Source organism: Pelobates fuscus, chromosome 2, assembly GCF_036172605.1.
Source record: "Pelobates fuscus isolate aPelFus1 chromosome 2, aPelFus1.pri, whole genome shotgun sequence".
Lineage (NCBI taxonomy): Eukaryota > Metazoa > Chordata > Amphibia > Anura > Pelobatidae > Pelobates > Pelobates fuscus.
In genome coordinates this window covers 331,294,737-331,318,980 of record NC_086318.1, presented here as the reverse complement: position 1 = coordinate 331,318,980, position 24,244 = coordinate 331,294,737, and the positions used below count along the sequence as shown (strand labels likewise).

The 24,244-nt window shown below is 40.8% G+C and overlaps 1 protein-coding gene across 1 annotated transcript in view; it reads left to right on the top strand.

Moving 5' to 3' along the window:
• LOC134587293 (gamma-aminobutyric acid receptor subunit rho-2-like) overlaps window positions 1-23,262 on the top strand; it is an 85,857-nt gene extending 62,595 nt beyond the window's left edge. Inside the window, exons 3-9 of the mRNA XM_063443569.1 lie at window positions 11,181-11,248; window positions 12,746-12,969; window positions 14,936-15,018; window positions 15,463-15,603; window positions 16,895-17,047; window positions 18,870-19,066; window positions 22,445-23,262. Of these exons, the coding sequence (XP_063299639.1) occupies window positions 11,181-11,248; window positions 12,746-12,969; window positions 14,936-15,018; window positions 15,463-15,603; window positions 16,895-17,047; window positions 18,870-19,066; window positions 22,445-22,756 (1,178 nt within the window). The 3' untranslated portion in view covers window positions 22,757-23,262. The remainder of the gene's footprint in view (window positions 1-11,180; window positions 11,249-12,745; window positions 12,970-14,935; window positions 15,019-15,462; window positions 15,604-16,894; window positions 17,048-18,869; window positions 19,067-22,444) is intronic.
• Window positions 23,263-24,244: the final 982 nt, after the last annotated feature.

Here is a 24,244-nt window from a genome sequence, read left to right as displayed (position 1 = left end):
GAGAGACAGAAAAGCGAGAGATTAACTGTTTGAAATAATTTAGAAAATGAGAACGAAGGGTAAACAATATCTCATTAACCAGTAGTTACTGGAGAGCTTACTCAGGGGAGCAGATAACGGTAAGGGGAGGCTGCTTTGATTGCCAGAATAAACAAATCCTCTTTGATGCTGGTGATGGCAAGAACTTGACATGAGGTGGTTCGATACTTTGCTTTAGTAACTACCCTCTAAATACCCCATGTAACTTCCCTGCACGGTCACAAAACTAGCAAGGGGTTCTAAATTCTTTATTTGGCTTATAATTAAAAGGTCACCTTCAAAACATTGTTAAAAGGATTCTGTATTTTATAATATGAGAGTTCTAATATAAATCTGTGTATTACTTAGCTATATTTTTAACTAGCCATATTATCACATATTGTAAAAACAGGATTTGCTTTAAGAACAGATTGGAGTTTCATGTGTACATTAGATGTCCAGGCTATGAGATGGGTTTAAATGATTGTTAATATTAATATCAGGCATCCGGAGGATCCATTATGCATATGGGGGACCTGTTAAGTGCCTCCCCCTTTTTTTTCCACCACTTATTAATTTTGTGTTTTGTGGCATAAATGCTAACCATACTAAGACCAGGTATCAGGTCTCACTGCGTGAACTACTCCACTTCAATGAACCCTTTCTGTACTGCAGCAGTTACCGGTGTAATGCATTTTCCAATCAGGTCTTTTGAAACTTGAGGAGCTTTATTTTATTTAGAAAATTGGGTTATAATGGGAAAGGGGGGTTTAACCAGTTTTATGTAAAAAATTAAGAAGACATACATCAATATGTATGTACAAAACATTTTTACAGCTTTTTGAGAGTATTCGGGCTCCTCTCACTAATGCATTTTAACATTCAGGGTATATCTAAAACAGCTTGCAAAGCTGCAAATCTCTTATGTGCAGCCCTTGCAAGTTATTCTCTTCTTCCCCAGCCAAGACGTTCTGTGGCTGTCCAATCACAGACTTCCCAATGCAGGACTATGCAATGTTTTTGCAAGGCAGGTGCTCTAAAGCAATTGTTGAATTCCACTGAGCTTAACAACCAGGAAGTAACTGGACTGGTTATCTGATTGACAGCCAGGATGTGTAATAAGGTTAATTTATAAAAGTGTAAATTACTATTGAAATCTGCACTTTTTGTAAAATGAAAAAGAGGACACACTCTTCACACATAAAGCATTTCAGCACGCTAATAGTGCTTTAGGGGTCTACCGTGCCCCTTTAACTCATCTTGACCAGAGAAGTTTGCCCTTTCAGCAAAAAAAAAATTCTAACCATCACTGCACTTCAGTGTTGTGGCGCCTTCAGGCGCATGCATGTGCACTTTGGCATCTGACAGAGAATTGCTGTATGCGTGTATTTTATCCAGCACTGCCTTATGTACTCATACACTGGGCAAAACCTAACATTTCTGTAGAATCCATTGAATTGCTGTTTTGTCTAGACTTTTTGTTTCTAGAAAATAAAAAATCAAAGGCTATGAAAGGGTTAATCAGAAAGCCTTCATTTAGTTTTCACTAGTTTTTCAAGTATAATTAGAGACTTTTTTTTTATGAACAAAACGCAACAAGCACACTTGGATGTAATCCTGCAACGTTTTCTATTCAAATTCGCAAAATGATTTCACCTGTTTTCAAAGAATGATACACCAAAAGAGAGTCCATTGCAGACACATGTAGCCTCTGCATATTTTCTGTAAACATTGTGGAAATGTACAGTTCTCCCAAAGAATACATTGGAAGTGACATTTGAAGAAATATAATTTATAAGTTGCAGCTTCTGGGGATTAGCACAGATATATGGGTATACGTGTTTGTATTGTTATTTTCACCATTTTTATTGTATTGTATTTCATTTTTTTTTATTTTAACTTAAAGGTGCTGCATTTAAAGCAAAGCTGTAATAAAATTCTAGAGTGTCTATATATAAGGGTCTCATTTATTGATCAATGGAAAACAAGCACTTCTGCGGTAAAGTGTTAATAACGAAACCAACAGAATATCTCTCTCTGCATTTAGCTTTTTGTATCCTAAGTAGAACCTGTTTTGCCAAGATAAATGTCCCCCCTTTGTATGTTACTTTGATCACATGTTTCAAACTAATACTCATTAAATATAACATTTATTTATTTTAAATTCTCTATTTAAAGGTACACTTGAGTCACCAACACAACTTAGCTTAATGAAGCAGTTTTTATGTATAGATTTACTGACATTTTGGAGTTAAATCACTTTTGTTTCTGTTGATACAGCCCTAGCCACACCTCCCCTGGCTGTGACTGACACAGCCTGCATGAAAACAAAATGGTTTCATTTTTAATCAGATGTAACCTACTCTAAAAGTTTTTATCTCCTGCTCTGTAAATTGAACTTTAATTATTTACAGGCAGCTCATGCAGGGTCTAGCAGGCTAATAACAGAGCTGGAGATAAGAAATGTTTAATTAAACAGAATTTGCAAAAAAAGAAGTGTAAACATTACATGATTCTTTACAGGAAGCATTTACGAAGGCTGTGTAAGTCACATGCGGTGAGGTGTGACTAGGGCTGCACAAACAGTGATTTAACAGTGAAACTTCATTAACAGCTTCATTAAGCTAAAGTTATGTTGGTGACTATAGTGTCCCTAGTCTACACAAGTAGCCATATAAAAGCTAGTATATAGGTGTGCATTTTTCGATCATCTAATACAATGTGTGAACTTGCAGTTTTGACATTTTTAAAGGGATGGTTTACTATCTTCAATACCTTCAAGAAAAAGAAAAAGGGGAGGTGGCAAGGAAACGTAAAAAGGGAGGGGCTCTGCTTAATGAGCATTAACATTAGAGAACTCTTCCAATAATGCCCACACTTATTGAAAGGAGGGTATTGAGTTTCTGACTTGGGCTGTTAGTTTGTCCATTAGGTAATTATCTTTCATTTTATATATCACACATTCCGCGGCAGGTGCCTTATCCTTTAACCAATGTTGTTCAAGAGATTTCTAAGGGTGGCCTTGTCTGCTCTCCCTTACCAGTCAATTCGTTGGCATACAGACAATGCTGAAGAATTGATTAGTGGGTGAGAGAAATACCATTTGTAAATAGTTTTTTCTCCCAAGCTATACCTTTCCTAGCAAAACTGCTAGCACAATGTATAGATGAAAGTAGTTTTGGTCATGACAGGTGCCCTTTAAGTTCATTTAGTTTAGTTAATTTTCTTAGACCCATTGAGAGAAAGAAAGCACAAGGCTAACTGTTTGGGTCTCTGGATGCATTGAACATAGTCATAATTGTATATCTGCGGTAGCATTGTGATGTCTTCTTTGTGCAACAGTGAAATTCAGTAAATTTTGCACAGAAATGTATTTTTTGTTCTTAGTAACACAGCCTTTAGTGTGCCCCTCCTCCACCTGAAGGGAAGTTGATATGGCATGCCTGTTTGTGTATGTAGGCCCTAGTTGCTTCAAGAAATGTTGTATCTGTCTGAATCCCCATGCAAACAAGCCAAGCGGAATATTGGAAGATGACATGCTTTACCATAATAAGATAGACCATTAGTACAATTGTGTTTCGGCTCCAGTGATTTTGCTGCAAGATGAGAATGACCTTATTATTAATACAGTGGATTTCTAGCTACAAAAAGTAAATAGCATCGAAGTGCAGATGGAAAGGAGATCGTATAATAGCAAACCTTCACGTTGTCACAAAAAGATCCCTTAGCTTTCAGCCCTGCAACCTTTCAGCCTTCCCAAGCATTAAATTGGAGACAGTTTTTTGGCCCTGTAATATAAATACAATGTATTAACCTACCAATCAGGGGGCTCACATACGGTTATTTTAACCCCTTCAGAAAAAACACAGTGCTGGAACTGACATGCTTAAAGGGAACCTCCAGGCACCCAGACCACTTCTGCCCGTTTGAGTGGTCAGGGTGCCAATTCTCACCATAAACTGCAGTAATTACCTTGCAGGGTTAAGTCCTCCTCTAGTTGCTGTCTATCAGGGGTTTTAAACCCTTCAGCAACATGGGATGGGGGGTGGGAGGGAGAGGGGCACCGCAGTGCCAGGAAAACGGATATGTTTTCCTGGCCCCTTTAACCTTTGTCCTAGAGGTGATAAAGACAGCATGTAAAATTACTAAGCAGATAAACACCAGTTTTTGCAAAAACAGATTTGAAGGCACATACCCCATATGAACTATCCTCTGTTATTCCTACAATTCATATGAGCTGTATGTCAAGCACGTCTGTATTGACTTACAGGTTTATATGAGAAGAGAACTACAGTACACGGACAGTTATATACTTATTTATACTATTTTGTATATTGCATTATTGACTGTTTCAATACTGTGTTGTATTGATACAAAAGGTTATGGTAAATTAAAATAAAAAAAATAGATCACAGCATGGGAATTGGGAATATTCCCATGCAACAGGCTATACATGATCAAGTTCGTCTTCAATTCTACAATATTCACTGTTTAGGGAATAAACCCCTCACATAACAATTGCACTTACTACACTTTAGTAAATAGCAGGAAATGGTAATTTTGAGAAAGGTGCAGAATTTATTTACAAACTGCTCTAAAAGGTGAACGACAGTAAATGTTGCATGTCTGAATGCCTATTTATATAGCAGGCAGGAGATATGTGATAAACAGGGCAAATCCCTTTTCCATTTCTAACTTAATAATGATGCATTAACCTCTCCACGATTTGACGTGAACCAAAGCGGCTAAATGAACATAATGTAATCTGCTGGTAGAGTCGTCAAGGTAGAGCTGCAGTGGTTTGGATTTGATGTGACAGAGTAAAATAAGAAAAGGAGAGTATAAACTCAACAATATGCAGAAAAAAAGGAAAATATCCAAAATACTGAAGTTCTAATTTGATTTCAGCCAAAACAAATGTTTGATTGAAATGCTTTTCTTTGCCAGACATGTCACACATATCCAAAATCTTCATTCAAAAAGTTATCAAGTCAGGAGTATATTTTCAACGCTGAGAAGCAAAATGTAATACTGCACAGTCACTTGGGATTTCATTAAAATTCAGTTCCTGGCAAAAACCTTTGGAGTTGGTCTTGCTCTCTTTGACTATCTGTTTTTCATATTGTGGTTAAGCCTATCTAAGTGTCCTGTTGTTGACTCCTAGGTGATCACCAGACCTCGACTGTCATGGACTTGACTGCTGACCCAACCAGACCCAACCATCAACCCATTGCCCCCCAATAACACACGTGACACCTCGTTCTTGTGGATAAGGGCAACGGCCACAGCTTTATTTAACTTAACAATTTGCTCAGTCCAAACCTGCCAGCTGTTGGGTGTTTGCCCAACAGGAAGTTCTCACACCTTCGGTACCATGAGCCTCGACAGCCAGCTCCTCGCCATCAGCTCCGTGCCGGCTGTCGTCTCCCCAATGTCCTTTCTTCCTCTGCGCTGTCCAGGGAAACCGCCAAGCGGTGACAACACAAAACCACAGCACAAGACACAAACCACAACACCAGAAACAGGGAGGGGGGGTGGGAAAACAGTCAGGAGCCCTCAACTGATCCTGCCGACTGGTAAGTCCCCTCCCTCTCCCCTTCCTTAAGAAACCCCAAGTCTTAGCAACATTGTATCTTTCTTGATCCATCCCACAATCTTGGGCAGCAGTCATGTTCCCCCTTCCTTATTATTCCAGGGGGAATCTTAAAGTTCTATCCAGCCCTTACCACACCCCAAGTACTTGGAAACACTCAATGAGAGACCATTGTTTCTTATGTTTCCTATGTTTATTAAACAGAACAAAGCTTATATAGGAACAAAATAAGGGGATTTGTAGGGAGAGTATAAATGATTACCAACCAAATACTGACAACTATTAACTAACAGCACGAACAAGCTTGTGCAAATAGCATGGTAAAGACGTTAAACAGATCACTGATCCTAAATCTAGGGGGCATTACTAGGTGGGGTGTTTTTCGAATAAGAGGGCGTAAGGACAGGGTCTTCCTAAGAGAGGGGGAGCAAAGATTGTAATGTGAAAAACTAAGCTATCTGATATCCTTGAAATGTACTAGTTTGTTAGTCTTATGATTCATCTGAACAGAAATTAACCCCTTCAATCCCTCCTCCATTTATTTAGTAAAAATAACTAGACCTAAGCATACTAACCATACATCATTAGGAGTTGGTAAGTGGGAATAGGGTCATCAGGATACGACTGATGAAGGTCAACGCATTTACGAAGTGTGAGTGTGATCGAGAAAAACCAGCAGAGGAGTTGGAATTCCCACTAGACAGATAGCCAACATTTCATCAGCTGAAACACCCCCTGAAAACAAACATTATTTACATTAAACAGTTGTTATGCTAAATGGACCCTTAAAGGGTAGATATTGGGGCAGGAAAATTTATTCTGTTCCTGACCATCAGAATGCTGGCATAGTATGCAACAACTGCCCAGATGGGAACTGCTTAAAATCTGAGAAATAAGCATATGTACAGACAAATAAGCATGTGTACAGACTCCAGACTGTGTCAGGGAGATGTGGCTAGGATTGCATAAACAGAAACAAAAGTGATTTAACTCCTAAATAACAAAGACAGTGAGCAGTGAGACTTCATATATACACTAAAACCAGAGGCGGCTCTAGACTTTATGAGGCCTTAGGTGAAACGCAAACATGAGGCCCCACTAACAAAAAAAAGTGTCACATATACACATTGATGCACTGTCTACCTGTGTATGTGCCTGAGAGTGTGTCTGACAAAGAGTATCCTTGTGTGTGTGAATGTATGTCTCTGAACATGTTTGCGTTTTTGTCTGAGACCCTATGTGTATGGGGTAGCTGCTTGAAGTGTGTTGTGTGTATGGGGGGGGGAGAGGCGGGTGATGGTGAGAGGGGGGTGATGGTGTGGGGGTGATGGTGAGAGGGGGGTTGATGGTGAGAGGGAGGGGGGGTGATGGTGAGAGGGGGGTGATGGCGAGGGGGGGTGATGGCAAGAGGGAGAGGGGGGGTGATGGCGAGAGGGAGTGATGGCGAGAGGGAGAGGGGGGTGATGGCGAGAGGGAGAGGGGGGTGATGGCGAGAGGGAGAGGGGGGTGATGGCGAGAGGGAGAGGGGGGGTGATGGCGAGAGGGAGAGGGGGGTGATGGCGAGAGGGAGAGGGGGGGTGATGGCGAGAGGGAGAGGGGGGTGATGGCGAGAGGGAGAGGGGGGGTGATGGTGAGAGGGAGAGGGGGGGTGATGGTGAGAGGGAGGGGGTGATGGTGAGAGGGAGAGGGGGGGTGATGGTGAGAGGGAGAGGGGGGGTGATGGTGAGAGGGAGAGGGGGGGTGATGGTGAGAGGGAGAGGGGTGGTGATGGTGAGAGGGAGAGGGGGGGTGATGGTGAGAGGGAAAGGGGGTTGATAGTGAGAGGGAGCGGGGGGTTGATGGAGGGAGGGTAATGGTAATGTGAGAGTGAGAGGGGGGGTAATGTGAGAGTGAGAGGGGGGATAATGTGAGAGTGAGAGGGGAGATAATGTGAGAGTGAGAGGGGGGATAATGTGAGAGTGAGGATAATGTGAGAGTGAGAGGGGGGTGATGCTGAGGGTGGTGGTGGTGGGTGATGCTGAGGGGGGTGGTGGGGGGTGATGCTGAGGGTGGTGGGGTGGTGATGCTGAGGGTGGTGGGGGTGGTGATGCTGAGGGTGGTGGGGGTGGTGATGCTGAGGGTGGTGGGGGTGGTGAGGCTGAGGGTGGTGGGGGGTGAGGGTGGTGGGGGGTGGTGAGGCTGAGGGTGGTGGGGGGTGAGGCTGGTGGGGGGAGGTGATGCTGAGGGTGGTGGGGGGTGATGCTGAGGGTGGTGGGGGGGTGATGCTGAGGGTGGTGGGTGGTGAGGGGTGATGCTGAGGGTGGTGGGGTGATGGTGAGGGGGTGAGGTGGGTGAGGGTGGTGGGGTGAGGCTGAGGGGGGGTGTGGGGCGAAGCTGAGGGGGGCTAAGGGTGAGACTGAGGGGGGCTGGGGGTGAGACTGAGGGTGGTGGTGAGGGTGGTGGGGGCTAGGGGTGGTGAGGCTGAGGGTGGTGGGGGGGTGAGGCTGAGGGTGGTGGGGGCTAGGGGTAGTGAGGCTGAGGGTGGTGGGGGGGTGATGCTGAGGGGGGTGATGCTGAGGGTGGTGGGAGTGAGGCTGAGTGGGGTGATGCTGAGGGTGGTGGGGGCTAGGGGTGGTGGGGGGTGATGGTGAGGGTGGTGGTGAGGCTGGGGGTGGTGATGGTGAGTGTGGTGGGGGCTAGGGGTAGTGAGGCTGAGGGTGGTGGGGGTGAGGCTGAGGGGGGCTGGGGTGAGACTGAGGGGGGTGATGCTGAGGGTGGTGGGGGTAGTGGTGAGGGGGGTGATGCTGAAGGTGGTGGGGGTGAGGCTGAGTGGGGTGATGCTGAGGGTGGTGGGGGCTAGGGGTGGTGGGGGGTGATGGTGAGGGGGGTGATGGTGAGGGTGGTGGGGGTGAGGCTGAGGGTGGTGGTGGCTAGGGGTAGTGAGGCTGAGGGTGGTGGGAGGTGAGGCTGAGGGTGGTGGGGGGTGAGGCTGAGGGGGGCTGGGGGTGAGACTGAGGGGGGTGATGCTGAGGGTGGTGGGGGTAGTGGTGAGGGTGGTGGGGGCTAGGGGTGGTGGGGGGTGATGGTGAGGGTGGTGGGGGCTAGGGGTGGTGAGGCTGAGGGTGGTGGGGGTGAGGCTGAGGGTGGTGGGGGTAGTGGTGAGGGTGATGGTGAGGGTGGTGGGGGCTAGGGGTGGTGAGGCTGAGTGTGGTGGGGGGTGAGGCTGAGGGGGGCTGGGGGTGAGACTGAGGGGGTGATGCTGAGGGTGGTGGGCGTGGTGGGTGATGGTGAGGGTGGTGGGGGCTAGGGGTGGTGAGGCTGAGGGTGGTGGGGGCTAGGGTTGGTGAGGGGTGGTGAGGCTGAGGGTGGTGGTGGGGGGATGGTGAGGCTGGGGGTAAGGCTGAGTATGGTGATGGTGACTGGGGGGGTGAGGCTGAGTGTGTTGGGGGGTGATGGGGAGGGAGAGCCTACCTTGATTTCCCTGGTGGTCCAGTGGGCTCCCTGGTGGTCCGGTGGCCACTGCTCTCGGTCTGCAGCTCTGCAGAGCTGCAGACCGAGTAGTCTCGCAAGATTTCAGAGCGTTGCCGTGGTAACCCGCGGCAACGCTCTGATTGGCCAATTCTCGCGAGTCACATGCTCTGCACACTGCGGAGCTGCAGACCAGTGTCTGCGATGGTGGCCGGGCAGCCAGGAGGGGCCTCGCACCCGGCGGCATACCGGGCAAGCCGCCGGGCCCCCTCCTGGTGTCAGGTCCTCGGTCACTGACCGAGGACCTGACACACTCTGCCAACAGGTGGTTTAGGCGGCCGCGAGGCCCCCGCCAGCGCGAGGCCTTAGGCGGCCGCCTAAACCACCTAATTAGAGAGCCGCCTCTGACTAAAACTGCTTCATTAAGCTATAGTTGTTTTGGTGACTATAGTGTACCTATAGTGTCAGACATCAGTGTCACCAAAAGCAATGCATTAAATGAACACTGAAGGCACCATAACCACTACAACAAATTAAATCTTTATTAATAAGTAAAAAATACTGCAGACTAGTATGACTTAAATTACAGTGTAAGATAAAGAACCAAGTGGGAAACTCCCACTTCTTTATAAATAAACCCCCCAAAACATTACAAAATAATATCTTAAATGAATAGTCAAAACACAATAGCTGCTACAGCTTATTGCAGTGCTAATGCTGCAAAGAGTATTAGAGTAAAAAGCATTTCACTGGTTTGATAAGAAAAAAGGACCTAAATCTTGGCCCCTTTGCTGTGGTTAAATACACTTATTCATTTCTAGATTTCGAGGTCATTGATAGCAGGTGATTTGGGCAGAGTTTTCCTGCACATTTTGATTTTGAATGTTGTTTATTGGAACCTGTATCTTTAATGAGTCTTTGGTCATTCAGATTTTGTTAATGTTTATTATTTTGTTCAAACATAAAACAATTTAAAAATATATTGTAAAAGAAAAACAAAAAACTGTTGTCATCCAGAAACTCAAACCTGAAGTATATTTCTTTAGAGATTTATAAAGATTAATTTGATGGAACTATATAATTCCTTTCATATTTTTTTATTTTTATTCATTAATATATTTGCTGGTAACCTTCAATTCCTCTTCTTGTTTAAACACTTGTGCGGTCTACATGGTGATGCCTTGGAAAAAGGCAGTGCCATCATCTTCTTCAGCACAGACTGAAAGGCACACTATAGTGGTTATAGTGCCTCTAGCACTATCAGTGTGAGATTTTAGAGTGGTTTGAGATTTTACCTGGGGACCACCGGAACTGCTTCTTGCCTCCTCTGCTTCAGCCAGAGAACCACAATTTCTTATGCGGGGGTTCCATTAGCTCTTCTGAGATCTGCTGGGCTAGTTCATTGGCTGAGAGGGCCATTAAATTGCTCTTATCCAATGAGCTAAATACTGTATCTCTAGACTTTAGGTGAGACAGAAAGCTTCCTGCTCTCTTGCAGAAGTAGTTCAGGCAGGGAGTGGGGCAATTCTAATTTATTTTAGCACTTACATTGGGGAGATACCAAAGCATTACTAATCCTAAAGTGGACTGTAGTGGTTATGGTGCTTGACGTGTTCCTTTAAGCTACTAGCAGCTTAATGTTGAAAAAAAAATCACTGGTATAATCATATGTGTATCTTCTTGTGAGAGAGTATAAAACAAGCCACTGGAAGACCATGGTATCATCTAGAGATAATCTTGCATGTTGCCATGTGTCATCACAAACTGGTTTAAAAATATCCAATAACTGGATTATTATTATGTTATTATTATGTTATTATCTATATAGTGCCAACAAATTCCATAGCGCTTTACAATGGGTTGACGAACAGACATGTAGTGGTAACCAGACAAGTTGGACACGCAGGAACAGATGAGTTGAGAGCCCTGCTCAATGCTTACATTCTAGAGGGAGTGGGGTAAAAAGTAAGGATAGTATTAGACACTATTTCACAATCGTTTTGTACAAAATTAGCAACAGTTCAAAGTACTGATTCAATAAATTGCAATGCAATAAAATGCCAAACTGATTAGTCATTTAATTAAAAATAATTTCAATACATGTAAATATTCTTTGCCACAGGTCCTGCAATTCCTGTTGGAGTTGATGTGCAAGTTGAGAGTTTGGATAGTATATCAGAAGTTGATATGGTAGGTTTAAATCCATATTTGAATATAAACCTGTCACATGTAATGCATGTAAAAAAAAAAAAAGTTGCTTTTTTTACTAACATTTCAGACCCTGTGTAAAATATAGCAAGATAAATGATTTGGTATATTGTCAAACATTTTTCATTTCCTAATTATTTTATAAATTATTTTACAAATGAGTGAAAAATAAAAATTGGGTAAAAATTGGGTAAATTTAGTTTTTTTTGCAAAGCAATCTATACACTATTGATTCCGTGTTTCATATAAATGTTATACTACGATTTTTTTTAATCAAAAAGTGCTCAAGAGTGAAGAGGTTAATTCCCTTATCCTTAAAAATAAAATTAAAAAACATGCATACAGACAGAGGATCATTTTCTTTTTTTTTTTTTTAAATACTATCTTTTTTTCGGTGCAATACAGCCAATCGACTCACGTGGTTATTCACTAAAGTGAGAATCATTGTGAATTAAAACTAAATTAAACATTTCAGGCCATAACTGTCAAAATGAAAAACATTCTAAGTGCTGCTATGCTTCCAGTTCAAATACTTTGGTCTTAAATGTGAAATTCCCAATATTTCTCATTTAAGTGAATAACTTTTTCTGTTCTTTTACCACCACGGATCCATTCAGACTACACAAAAAGTATTTTATTTGATTAATTTGGCCTTTCATGTACGAACATTGATTATCAGTGATTGAACAGTGATTATCCAAATACCCAGTTTCTGAACCGCCATATATAGCAAAAAATGACTTGCACGTTTATGATTCACAATTTTGTCAGTGACGCCAAAACAAAGATATGATTGATGGGGAAAAAAAAGATTATCAATGGCTAGGGCCACTAAATGTTATTACTATTTGCAGATTAAGTTAAAAGTGACCAATAGTGTGAAAAATGAGGGGCACTAAAAATTAATCTACGTTTATATCTTTGTGTATTTAAAGGACCAGTAATATGCATATTTTGGGCTCCTCCACAGCAGTTAACACATATTAGCCTAAACAAACTCCAATCACACTTGGGTCACTCGCAAAATAATCCCTTACATACCTTTGGTATCAGCTAGGGCATTATGGTTAGACAAAGCAATGTCTTTGTGTTGTACTTTAGTTATATGTACCATAACCGGTTCTCGATCTATTGCAACAATTGTAGACAAAAAGTTAGATAAGGAGTTTATATTCACAACCATAGCAAAAATAGGCTTTGGTCTTACTTTTAGAAATTGGGTTATTTGTAAAATAATCCACAGTCCATGTAACAATAATAATTAGATTAAATGGCCTAATAACTACCTGAGCCTGTAAAAAATGCCACTACCACAATTATTTGCTGTAAATTGTAAACAAATGCTGTAAATAAGATCAGACATAGTTATTGCAGCTATAATTAACACTATTAACCTTTAAGGGAATACAATATATCGTTATACCTTGCTTACAGTGAATATAAGAAGGAAGAAATAATTAAATTTTATAATTACTCTAGGATTTCACAATGACACTGTACTTGCGGCATTACTGGAAAGATGAACGATTGTCATTTCCTAGCACCACCAATAAAAGCATGACTTTCGATAGTCGTCTGGTAAAGAAAATATGGGTTCCTGATGTCTTTTTTGTTCACTCCAAAAGATCCTTCATTCATGACACCACAACAGATAACATTATGCTGCGTGTGTACCCGGATGGCCACGTTCTTTACAGTATGAGGTAGGATTGGTCGCTTAATACCATGAAAAAATATATACAGTCAGTCTCTTCCTTATAGGAGAAATTTGCACTTTTCCTATATCCATCACCATTCCTAAGACAAATTCAATTTTAGGCTTGTTCCTCCTAAGGCCATAGTCTGTTCATAATTGGTTCTTTTGTGTCTTTCTTAAAGGAACACTATAGTCACCTAAATTACTTTAGCTAAATTAAGCAGTTTTAGTGTATAGATCATTCCCCTTCAATTTCACTGCTCAATTCACTGTCATTTAGGAGTTAAATCACTTTGTTTCTGTTTATGCAGCCCTAGCCACACCTCCCCTGGCTATGATTGACAGACCCTGCATTAAAAAAAAAACTGGTTTCACTTTCAAACAGATGTAATTTACCTTAAATAATTGTATCTCAATCTCTAAATTGAACTTTAATCACATACAGGAGGCTCTTGTAGGGTCTAGCAAGCTATTAACATAGCAGGGGATAAGAAAATCTTAATTAAACAGAACTTGCAATAAAGAAAGCCTAAATAGGGCTCTCTTTACAGGAAGTGTTTATGGAAGGCTGTGCAAGTCACATGCAGGGAGGTGTGACTAGGGTTCACAAACAAAGGGATTTAACTCCTAAATGGCAGAGGATTGAGCAGTGAGGCGGCAGGGGCATGTTCTATACACCAAAACTGCTTCATTAAGCTAAAGTTGTTCAGGTGACTATAGTGTCCCTTTAACTCTATTGCCAGGTTTTCATTGGTTGTTTTTACTCTTTAAACTGTTTTTATTTTCTCTTTAAACTGTTATGTCTTGTTAGGCTCTCCAGTCAGTATAATGTCACTATTAGTCCCCTTTACAGTAAGGCTGTCCATTAAAACTGAGTAACTGACTGCGTTCTGTGCGATTTTAACTATTTCCCATGAAGGCATATATGTGTCTGCCATGACAGACTTTTCTGTATCTATATCATCGAGAGATCCAGAATGCATATATAGCCTTGGCTATGCTGTCCTTCACTTCCTCTTGTAGTCTGGGAGTGACACCCTAACAGACCTATTAGTGGAGTACACAGGGACCCAAAACTCACATCTAGAACAGGGCTCCTCTGTTTTAAAGTGGTAAACAAGTTACATCAATTTGGCATAAAAACTCTCCAACATGTAGCCTCTCAGCTATGATTTGTCATTGTAAGTATCTTCTGTGAATTTATAGAATGGCATTTGACTATTGGCTTGACATTCTACAAGCTGGCAGAATATTTGGAAGTATGACCAATATGAGGATATATTGATATACCAGCTGCAGCAGTCAATTGTCTGTTGTAACTCTTGCATTTGGCATTAATGGAACATGAACTGTAACTACTACAGTTCGCTGTAAGCTGTTTTGGTGCATTAAGTTGTTCCCCAAGCAGGAATGTCAGTCTGGTTTATTGAGTTAAGCTAGGGATAGGCAACCTTTGGCACCCCAGATTTTGTGGACTACATCTCCCTTGATGCTTTGCCAGCATTATGGCCGTAAGAGCATTATAGGAGATGTAGTCCAAAACATCTGGAGTGCCGAAGGTTGCCTATCCCTGAGTTAAGCCCGGCTTGTTCAATGGCATTAAAGCTTCTGCTTTATAGGATGCAAGAAGTAATGCCCGGTGCCCCCAGGTATGAAGTACTGTTTAAAAATTGGACTACTTGTGATGGGGTAGCACCAGGGCATTTCTGACACCATAAACACTACAGTGAGCTGTGGTTTTTATAGTGCTAGGTGTGTTCCTTAACTGTAATGTTATTATACTCTGCCTGTTATTACTGCCACCTATAGCTTTAATGTTGTCGTAGTCTGCATATCCAGTTACTGTCCTCTTATGCCTATTATGGTACTGCTCCCTGTTGCTGTAAACTATTGTTCGTAAAGTATGTAATGAGGAAGATGCTAACATTTTACGTTTAATTAAGTATTAATCCATTTTTTTATATCTTGCCAAGAATTACTGTCACGGCAATGTGCAATATGGACTTTAGTCGTTTCCCTTTGGACACCCAGACATGTTCATTGGAACTGGAAAGTTGTAAGTAATACTTTTGTTGAATATTTTAAAATCTCCATGTCACCAATTTTTAATAAAATGTAATTTAGTCCATCTTTCGCTAACACAAGCTAGTATTACATATTGTTTTTCATTGATTGTATCTTGTATCATTTACGTCTATTAATTTGCTCACTGTTTAATGTAAAGGTGAATCATATATACACCTTTATATATATATATATATATATATATATATATATATATATATATATAATAAAATTAGTTGATTTGTCGAAAATATTGTACATAATTACCTGTCTATAAGTATTCAATTGCTGTATTGTCACGAAAAGAATGTAAATGTTTTCTTTTATTCTTATTATGTTTCTTATTTTCACACTAAATTGTAGCTTAGCATAGTTATTAATGAATAACAAGTGGTCATGGGGGTCACTGTATGCTTTTTTCCTATTTGTTTATAAGATGCCTATACTGATGAAGACTTAATGCTTTACTGGAAAAATGGAAACGAATCCTTAAAAACAGATGAAAAGATCTCTTTGTCTCAGTTTTTGATCCAGAAGTTCCATACTACATCAAGACTTTCCTTCTACAGTAGCACTGGTATTTAAAATGCAAATCAGTGTTCACCTTGTTTGGAGCCTTTTAGAACCTAGCTTGAAGTTTATAAGCTTGTTGTCAATTTATGAAGGGTGACGGAAAACTGTACAAACCAGGATACAGGTTGAGGATGTAAGGATGAGTAGATAAAAAATAATTTCACAACAAAACAACAAGTAAAAATACTGGTATTTTGTTGGTGTGAGATATTGAGATATAATTGGAATTTTTTTACATCCTGTAGTTTAAAATCATGGTTTCAACGAGATGGGGCCACTGCCCATAGAACCAGGGCCACAATGGACCTCCTGAGACAACTGTTCAGCGAGTGGATAATTTCAAGAAATTCATTGATTAATTGGGCGCCACGTTCGCCTGAGCATTCAGCTCCCGATTTCTTCCTGTGGGGATATCTGAAGGAGTGGGTTACTTGAACAAACCGGGTACACTTGAGTAGCTCAAGAAGAATGTCCATGCAGAAATAAATAATAATAGAGCCTCAAATATTAACTATATTATAGGATTATGAGCAATGCAATTGAAAGAGCCCGACTTAAAATTATTTAAAAAAAATAGCCTTCCAGCTGAAGTGGTAGAGGTTAACACAGTGAGGGAGTTTAAGCATGCGTGGGATAGGCATAAGGCTATCCTAGACTTAAGATTAGGCCAGGGACTAATTAAAAGTATTTCTTAAATTGGACAGACTAGATGGGCCGAATGGTTTTTATCTGCCGTCACATTCTATGTTTTTATGTTAAGATAACATCTTCCGTACCTAGTCAAACAAATCTCCATATGTTAAGCATTCATTGTATGTAATATAATTTAAATTGGTTCATTAATAAAAAAGTTATTGAATCCTCAAACCCTACTTTGAATTGTGGCCTACCCTGTATTACCTATCCACCATGAAAATGAAATATTCTGTGAAATATATATTCCATAATTTAAAAATCTAAACTCAGAAGTTGCATGCAGTTCTCACATTTACAAATAGTGTTTGCTGCCTTGGAGTATAACTCCCACAATCTTAATCAAAACATTTAAAAACTAAGAATTAATAACTGTGCCAAAAATGGGGTAGGTTCTTGTGTTTGTTTTTTGCTAACAAGCACACATTTTCTTCTTAACTAGCAGTAGTACAATTAGTAATGAACCAGGATTAACCATCAGGCCCAAGGGTTGGACAGGGCATCCCTACCCTATTCAAGCATAACTATTCAAAGAATTTGCAGGATTTTCAGCCTGAATCTTACCTTTACCAACTGTTAACAGTCTTTCTTTTAATTAACAGGATATTACAATCGACTCTACATTAGTTTCACTTTACGGCGTCACATATTTTTCTTCCTGCTGCAAACATATTTTCCCGCTACACTGATGGTCATGCTATCCTGGGTATCCTTCTGGATTGATCGCAGAGCAGTTCCTGCTCGTGTCTCTCTGGGTAGGTAAACCGTGCATTGTACAATGCATTACAAGAGGAGAAATTGCTTTTGATCTGCAAAGGAATAACAAAGATTATCTTTCTGTCTGACAGTTATGGCCTGTCTGTCAGGCTTCTATTTTTGAGAAAGATTTTCCCCCCTGCTAGACATAGTCATTGAAAGGTAACAGCTTAGTTAAACAGTCACGACAGGAAGGGCATTATTTGGTTTGGGATATTAAAATGCATTTTTTTTTCTTTATGCAATAATTTTACTCATACAGACTGGAGTGCATACTAAACTTGTACACAGTGAGAAAATTAGTCTAAGTTAAACATTTTTTCTCGAAAACAGAACAATTTTTCTGTAGGCCTGAAATTTGCCCAATTGTCAGTCTGCCTTGGCAGAATTTGGGTATTAAAACCCCATTTCAGAAAATACATCAAGGGGACCAAAGGGTACACAAAATGGGCCAATCATTATGCAAAAAAAAAAAATATATATATATATAATATTACTATATTATATAATATTCATTCTGGTACATTTCGGTTTGGGGCTCAGACTGATCGCCTGAACTGTATTTCATACCGAAAAAATTTATAATGCATATGTCAGAAGGTTTAAAAAAAATAAAATAAAATAAAAATTCTGCTATTTCACAAAGTATTTGACAAATTTGTAGATAAACCCATAGTGTCTGGAAATAGACCAGGGGTGTCAGATACAAGAACGCTACATTCATATTCCTACACTTAATATATAGACTAGTGCAGATGCTTGAGTACAAGGCAAATACATTGGAATGGCATGCCCACTAATCACACTACTGTGTGATTGGCTCTAAATCCTGGGCAGGCACTTTCTTAGTGTGCAGACTGTCTGGAAAAATAACCGACTGTTTATCAGAAAGGTCCGTTGGCAACTTTAAAGCAACACTATAGTCACCAGAACCACTACACTGTCCATTAATGCTTCTGATACCTATAGTCTGTCCCTGCAGGCTGAACACTGTAAACGCTGCCTTTTCAAAAGTGCTGCCTCTAGTCTTTCACTCAGATGGCCACTAGAGGTGCTGCCTACTCCAGTGATGTACACTTGGCAGCACCTATGTTGGGTGTCTCCACGATCTGCATGGACACACTGAACATACCCCAATGGGATGCATTGATCCAATGCATCTCTATGAGGAGATGTTGATTTGAACAGTGCAGCGTTTTGCAGCGTATGCACAATGGCCTCCCAATGCTTTTGTATGGGAAAGTATTGGATTGGCTGATATCATCAAGCTTGATTATCTCAGCCATAGAGGCAGGGCCAGTCACGACGAGACCAGCACGGCATGGGAGACATGCCTTTCATATGTGATCTGAGAGGGACCGCAGACCTAAATAGTTAGTTTAATACTTTAATGTTAGGAGTACTTGCTTGTATTCCTGACACTATAGTGTTCCTTTAACCCCTTAAGGACACACGACGTGTGTGACACGTCATGATTCCCTTTTATTCCAGAAGTTTGGTCCTTAAGGGGTTAATAGTTGAGTATATTATCATGGACATTATGGACACAAAGTATCTATTACTCAGCAGAAACAATCAGTGCATGAGACACATATATTCACTGCTAGAACTGCAACAAATATTTTATTTCCTCTATTTATTCTTTTTTTAAGTTGTGGCAAAAAGACCAACCCAAGCAGAAACAGAGATATGTTTTAGAAAGAGTAAGAGACAGACCCTGATATACAGAATGCCGAGATGCTTGGTTAAGAGATACATGCTTTATAACGTTTTTTTTGTGTGTGCATTTTTACTGAAAAAAATGTGAATTCAATTTTCCAGGTATAACTACAGTTCTGACCATGTCCACCATCATTACTGGAGTAAATGCCTCCATGCCAAGAGTTTCATATATCAAAGCTGTGGACATTTACCTCTGGGTTAGTTTTGTGTTTGTCTTCCTATCGGTGCTAGAGTATGCCGCTGTGAATTATCTGACCACGGTGCAGGAGAGGAAGGAAAGGAAACTCAGAGAGAAGGTAAGAAGCTCATGGATGTAATGGATGTAAACGTATTGATCATCAACTGTGCTAATGTATAGCTCCCCTAGCTATAACAGGGCTACTCTAAAATATGCTTTCTTTCGATCTCAGTATGACAAACCTTTTAGCATTGTTTAATGTTTACTAGACGTGCGCAAAAATCAATTCACCCAGGATTTGCCTGTGGAGTATAGTCCATTGAAGACTTTTTCACAGATAAATCCTAGATTGATCGACTAGTTCAGGTGTGTATGAACAAAGCATATGGAACAATTTGTTGCTAAAATCTGATATTTACTACTCACCGAGTTCTGTATGTTGTGTTAACCTCTCCTTCTAGTTGATTTCTTTGTTTTGATATTTAAAGGAATTCTATAGTTTTAGGAACCAAAATACAATTAATATCTATGTATTTAGAATGCAATGTCATAAAAGTCATTGTTAGTGTATTGGTCAGGGATTTCTAATACTTTTGTCCATATAGTGTATATGGAAGTTCATTTGCCACCACTGCTGCCTCTCCAACTGCCAACACCTACTTTGTATGATGTGAACATTTCTTCCTTAAATCCCTGTTAAAGGGACACTATAGTCACCTGAACAACTTTAGCTTAATGAAGCAGTTTTGGTGTCTAGAACATGCCCCTGCAGCCTCACTGCTCAATCCTCTGCCATTTAGGAGTTAAATCCCTTTGCTTGTGAACCCTAGTCACACCTCCCTGCATGTGACTTGCACAGCCTTCCATAAACACTTCCTGTAAAGAGAGCCCTATTTAGGCTTTCTTTATTGCAAATTCTGTTTAATTAAGATTTTCTTATCCCCTGCTATGTTAATAGCTTGCTAGACCCTGCAAGAGCCTCCTGTATGTGATTAAAGTTCAATTTAGAGATTGAGATACAATTATTTAAGGTAAATTACATCTGTTTGAAAGTGAAACCAGATTTTTTCATGCAGGCTCCGTCAATCATAGCCAGGGGAGGTGTGGCTAGGGCTGTATAAACAGAAACAAAGTGATTTAACTCCTAATGACAGTGAATTGAGCAGTGAAATTGCAGGGGAATGATCTATACACTAAAACTGCTTTATTTAGCTAAAGTAATTTAGGTGACTATAGTGTTCCTTTAACTCATACCACATCTACTAAACTATAGAAATGCTTACAGCAAAATTCCAGCCTGCACCTTGCCCTTTTTGCCCTGGAATCAACAGCCGAACAGAGTATTTAGTGAGAGGAAATATAAAGCAGATTTAAAGGACCACTCTAGTGCCAGGAAAACATACTCGTTTTCCTGGCACTAGAGTGCCCTGAGGGTGCCCCCACCCTCAGGGACCCCCTCCCGCCCGGCTCTGGAAAGGGGTTAAATCTTACCTTTTTCCAGCGCTGGGCGGAGAGATCTCCTCCTGCTCTCCTCCTCCGATCCGCCTCTTCTCCTCCCCGTCGGCTGAATGCGCACGCGCGGCAAGAGCTGCGCGCGCATTCAGCCGGTCACATAGGAAAGCATTCATAATGCTTTCCTATGGACGCTGGCGTGCTCTCACTGTGAAAATCACAGTGAGAAGCACGCAAGCGCCTCTAGCGGCTGTCAATGAGACAGCCACTAGAGGACATAGGGGGAAGGCTTAACCCATTCATAAACATAGCAGTTTCTCTGAAACTGCTATGTTTATGAAAAAATGGGTTAACCCTAGAAGGACCTGGCACCCAGACCACCTCATTAAGCTGAAGTGGTCTGGGTGCCTAGAGTGGTCCTTTAAAATTCTACACTTACAATGGTTATGCAGTTCTTCTGCTCCAAAAAAAAAACCAAAAAAACAACTTACTCAGAATAGGAAAACATAATTTTAAACTTCTACGACCCCAAGTTGAGGCTACTTTGCATTATTATGTGTGTTCATTATTTTTTTTTAATTGTAATCAAAACAATAGCAAGTGGATTATTTTAAATAGCATCAACCTAATTGGTGCAATAACCCAGAACACTGAAATGTATAATACAAAATAACCGTATAAGGTGTGCTATACTTTTAAACTATTGGAAGATATGTGATTTTGTTGAAAATGCAGAAGTTATAAATAAATTTAAAAAAAATAGGTACATTTTCAAATACACACATGTGCTTAAAGGGATCCTATTGTGCCAGGAAAACAAACCCGTTTTCCTGGCACTATAGGCTCTTGGAGTGTCCCCCTCCCTCGGGGCCCCCCTCCCTCAGTTAAAACCCCTTCAGCCACTTACCTTAATCCAGCACCAAGGTCCCTTGGCGCTGGTGACCTCTCCTCCCCTGCCGACGTCAACTCCCAAGTGGAGCTGAATGCGCATGCACGGCCAGCTGCGTGCACGCATTCAAACCTGCCCATAGGAAAGCATTACTCAAATCATTCCTATGGGGATCTTATTTGACGCTGGACTCCATGAGGACGTCCAGCGTCAAATAAGTGCGATTTACTAAGTGTAAATGTCGGAAGTGACCTCTACTGGCTGTCAGGGAGAAAGCCACTAGAGGATTGATTAACTCAGCAGTGTAACCATAGCAGTTTCTGTGAAACTGCTATGTTTTCAGCTGCAGGGTTAAAACTTGGGGGACCTGGCACCCAGAACACTTCATTGAGCTGAAGTGGTCTGGGTGCCTATAGTGGTCCTTTAATAAAGTGCTTTGTGCTAATGTGATCACCATAAATTCTTGTGATTGAAGAAATATATGATAGGTTTCTTTAATCACAAGAATGTGTGGTGATCGCTTTAACACAAAGTACTTCATTCAGCACATGTGTGTATTCGAAGATTGACCTATTGGTTTTGTCATTTTTTTTTTTTTAACAAAATCACATATATTTCTAATTAATTTAAAAGCACAGCTCACTTTATATGGTTATTTTGTACTATTAATTTTAATTACCTACAAAATCATAAATGTTTTTCAGTCATACTTTATTTATACACTATACTGTTTGTTAAATCATAAGGGGTTACTCAACCTGTAATCTGCATTCCATAGTTAAGAAATTCACCCAGTTAACACATCATGTGTAATTGAATTTTATAAGTATTTTTTCTTATATTATACACATCTTAGCATTCCACTGTACCCTCAAATATTGATCATATTAGTCAAATTCCCTAGATTTCAAGGCATGATGTCTACATTACTACAGAATGAAAATACACTTAATACAACTTGCAAAAAGTAGAAAATTAATGTTTTAAAGGAATGTGAATATAAAATATGAAGCCTGCCTAAGCTTGCATTTTGTAACTATTTAATTTCACAACTTGACTTGACTGTAGTTAGGCTTTAGAGGCCACCAGTTAGGTCTAGTTTTTAAAAATATCAAATGTTAAATGATTAACTTTCACTTACCACATATTTTTCAGTTTCCTTGTACGTGCGGATTGTCTCACACAAAAACTATGATGCTGGATGGAATGTATGGAGATCCTGAAACAAATAGCCTGGCAGGATATACAAAAAGCCATATTGTTACAGAAGATGTGGAGAAACAGGACAAGATGGTGGTTCACATGGCCATGAGCCCAAGTTCCAATGCAGGCAGGAAGAAGGGTCTTAAAGGTCACGTTGGCTTACGTATCATGCAAAACACTCATGCCATTGACACATATTCTAGGATGATATTTCCTGCTTCATTTATTTTCTTCAACTTGATATACTGGTCTGTATTTTGCTAGAGAGAACATATCATGGTTATCGTACTTCAAAGATAAGTGTTTCAGGAAAGTCACTTATCTCTACACAGACTATCTCTGCATTAATCATCATTAACTCTACACAAGCGTAACAGTATCCCAAGAAGTACAATGCTCTGCTTATGTCCTGTGAAGCAGTGGGACTCAAGAAACACCAACAATATTTCTGATACACCGGAGCAACCATTGTGATGTTCTGTATGAGAAGCTAAACAAGTCCTCCACTGTAGTAAGAAATAGTATAGTTACAGCCAGGGAATATGTGCAAACATGAACTGCCCTCCTTGAATAAAACTGATTTTATTTCAATATAATGGGACTTTGTACTAAAAAAAACTAAAACAAAAAGAAAACCAGATTTTCCCATTGCCGTCGTTTACCAGTTATTCTGTAATGTACAGGGCAGGAAGATAGATATATTCTAAACATTTATTTGTGACTGATCTGCAGTACAACAATAATATATACAATGTGCAGTAAATATTCTAATGGCTAATCTATTTCAAGACACATTTTAATCCGGGCTGATGGGAACAGCTATGAGTATCTTGGTGGGACCACCAATAGAATAAAAGACCTACACACCTCTTACCACTCTTCAGCCTGGAGTTAAGTTATTTATCTGTGAGTTTTGCTGTCAAACATGGAGTCTATGGATACAGTTTTTTTCTAATTCCCATATATTGCTATGTAAATTGAGGACCATAGTGGCAGATGTTATATATAAGGGCTTTTCCATAGCTTCATATTACTCTCTTGGCTTTTCTATTCATTCAAAGCACTCTACAACAGAAACATCTTAAAGGAGATGTTTAAACGTATGCATTCTTATTTGCTAATATGTTTCAGAGCACCTTGAAATAAACTTGCGTTGTGGTGAATGAAAACAGAATAATTTTAATGAAGAAAGACGATGAATCCTGTGCATGAAACTGTATTTTGATGACATCATGATAGAAGTATTATTCAGCTGTGAAAAACAGCCAGTTGGTATTAAATGAAAATTTAGCGATGAAATCTTTGTGATACAATGACGCAAGAGTTAGAGACGGAAAAAGCGCAAAACACACAGAGGGTTGGGGGGCGTGGCCGGACCGTGCATGGGAGCAGACGTGTAGTCGGTGAGCTCCGTGCCCTCGGCCTATATTCACAGCTATCTAAGCCTGCAAACGAGCCCTAAATGGTGAGAACTAAGCGACACCTGCTTCTGGGGACCCCCAACACCGGTTCCCCGAGGAGCAGTAGAGGTACCCTGGACGACTTTGTTTCCACGCCGTCTGATTCTCGCTCCGCCGGGCCGAGCGCTAAGATGGCGTCGGCCTCCTCCGAGGTGGAAAACGCGGGAGTCCCCTCCGAAGACGGAGACCAGATGGACGCATTAACTATGATTCGGCAAGAACTTACCCGGATCTCGTCCAGCATGCTCACGAAGACGGACTCCACTGCAATGCTGAAAGAATTCCGAGCTGC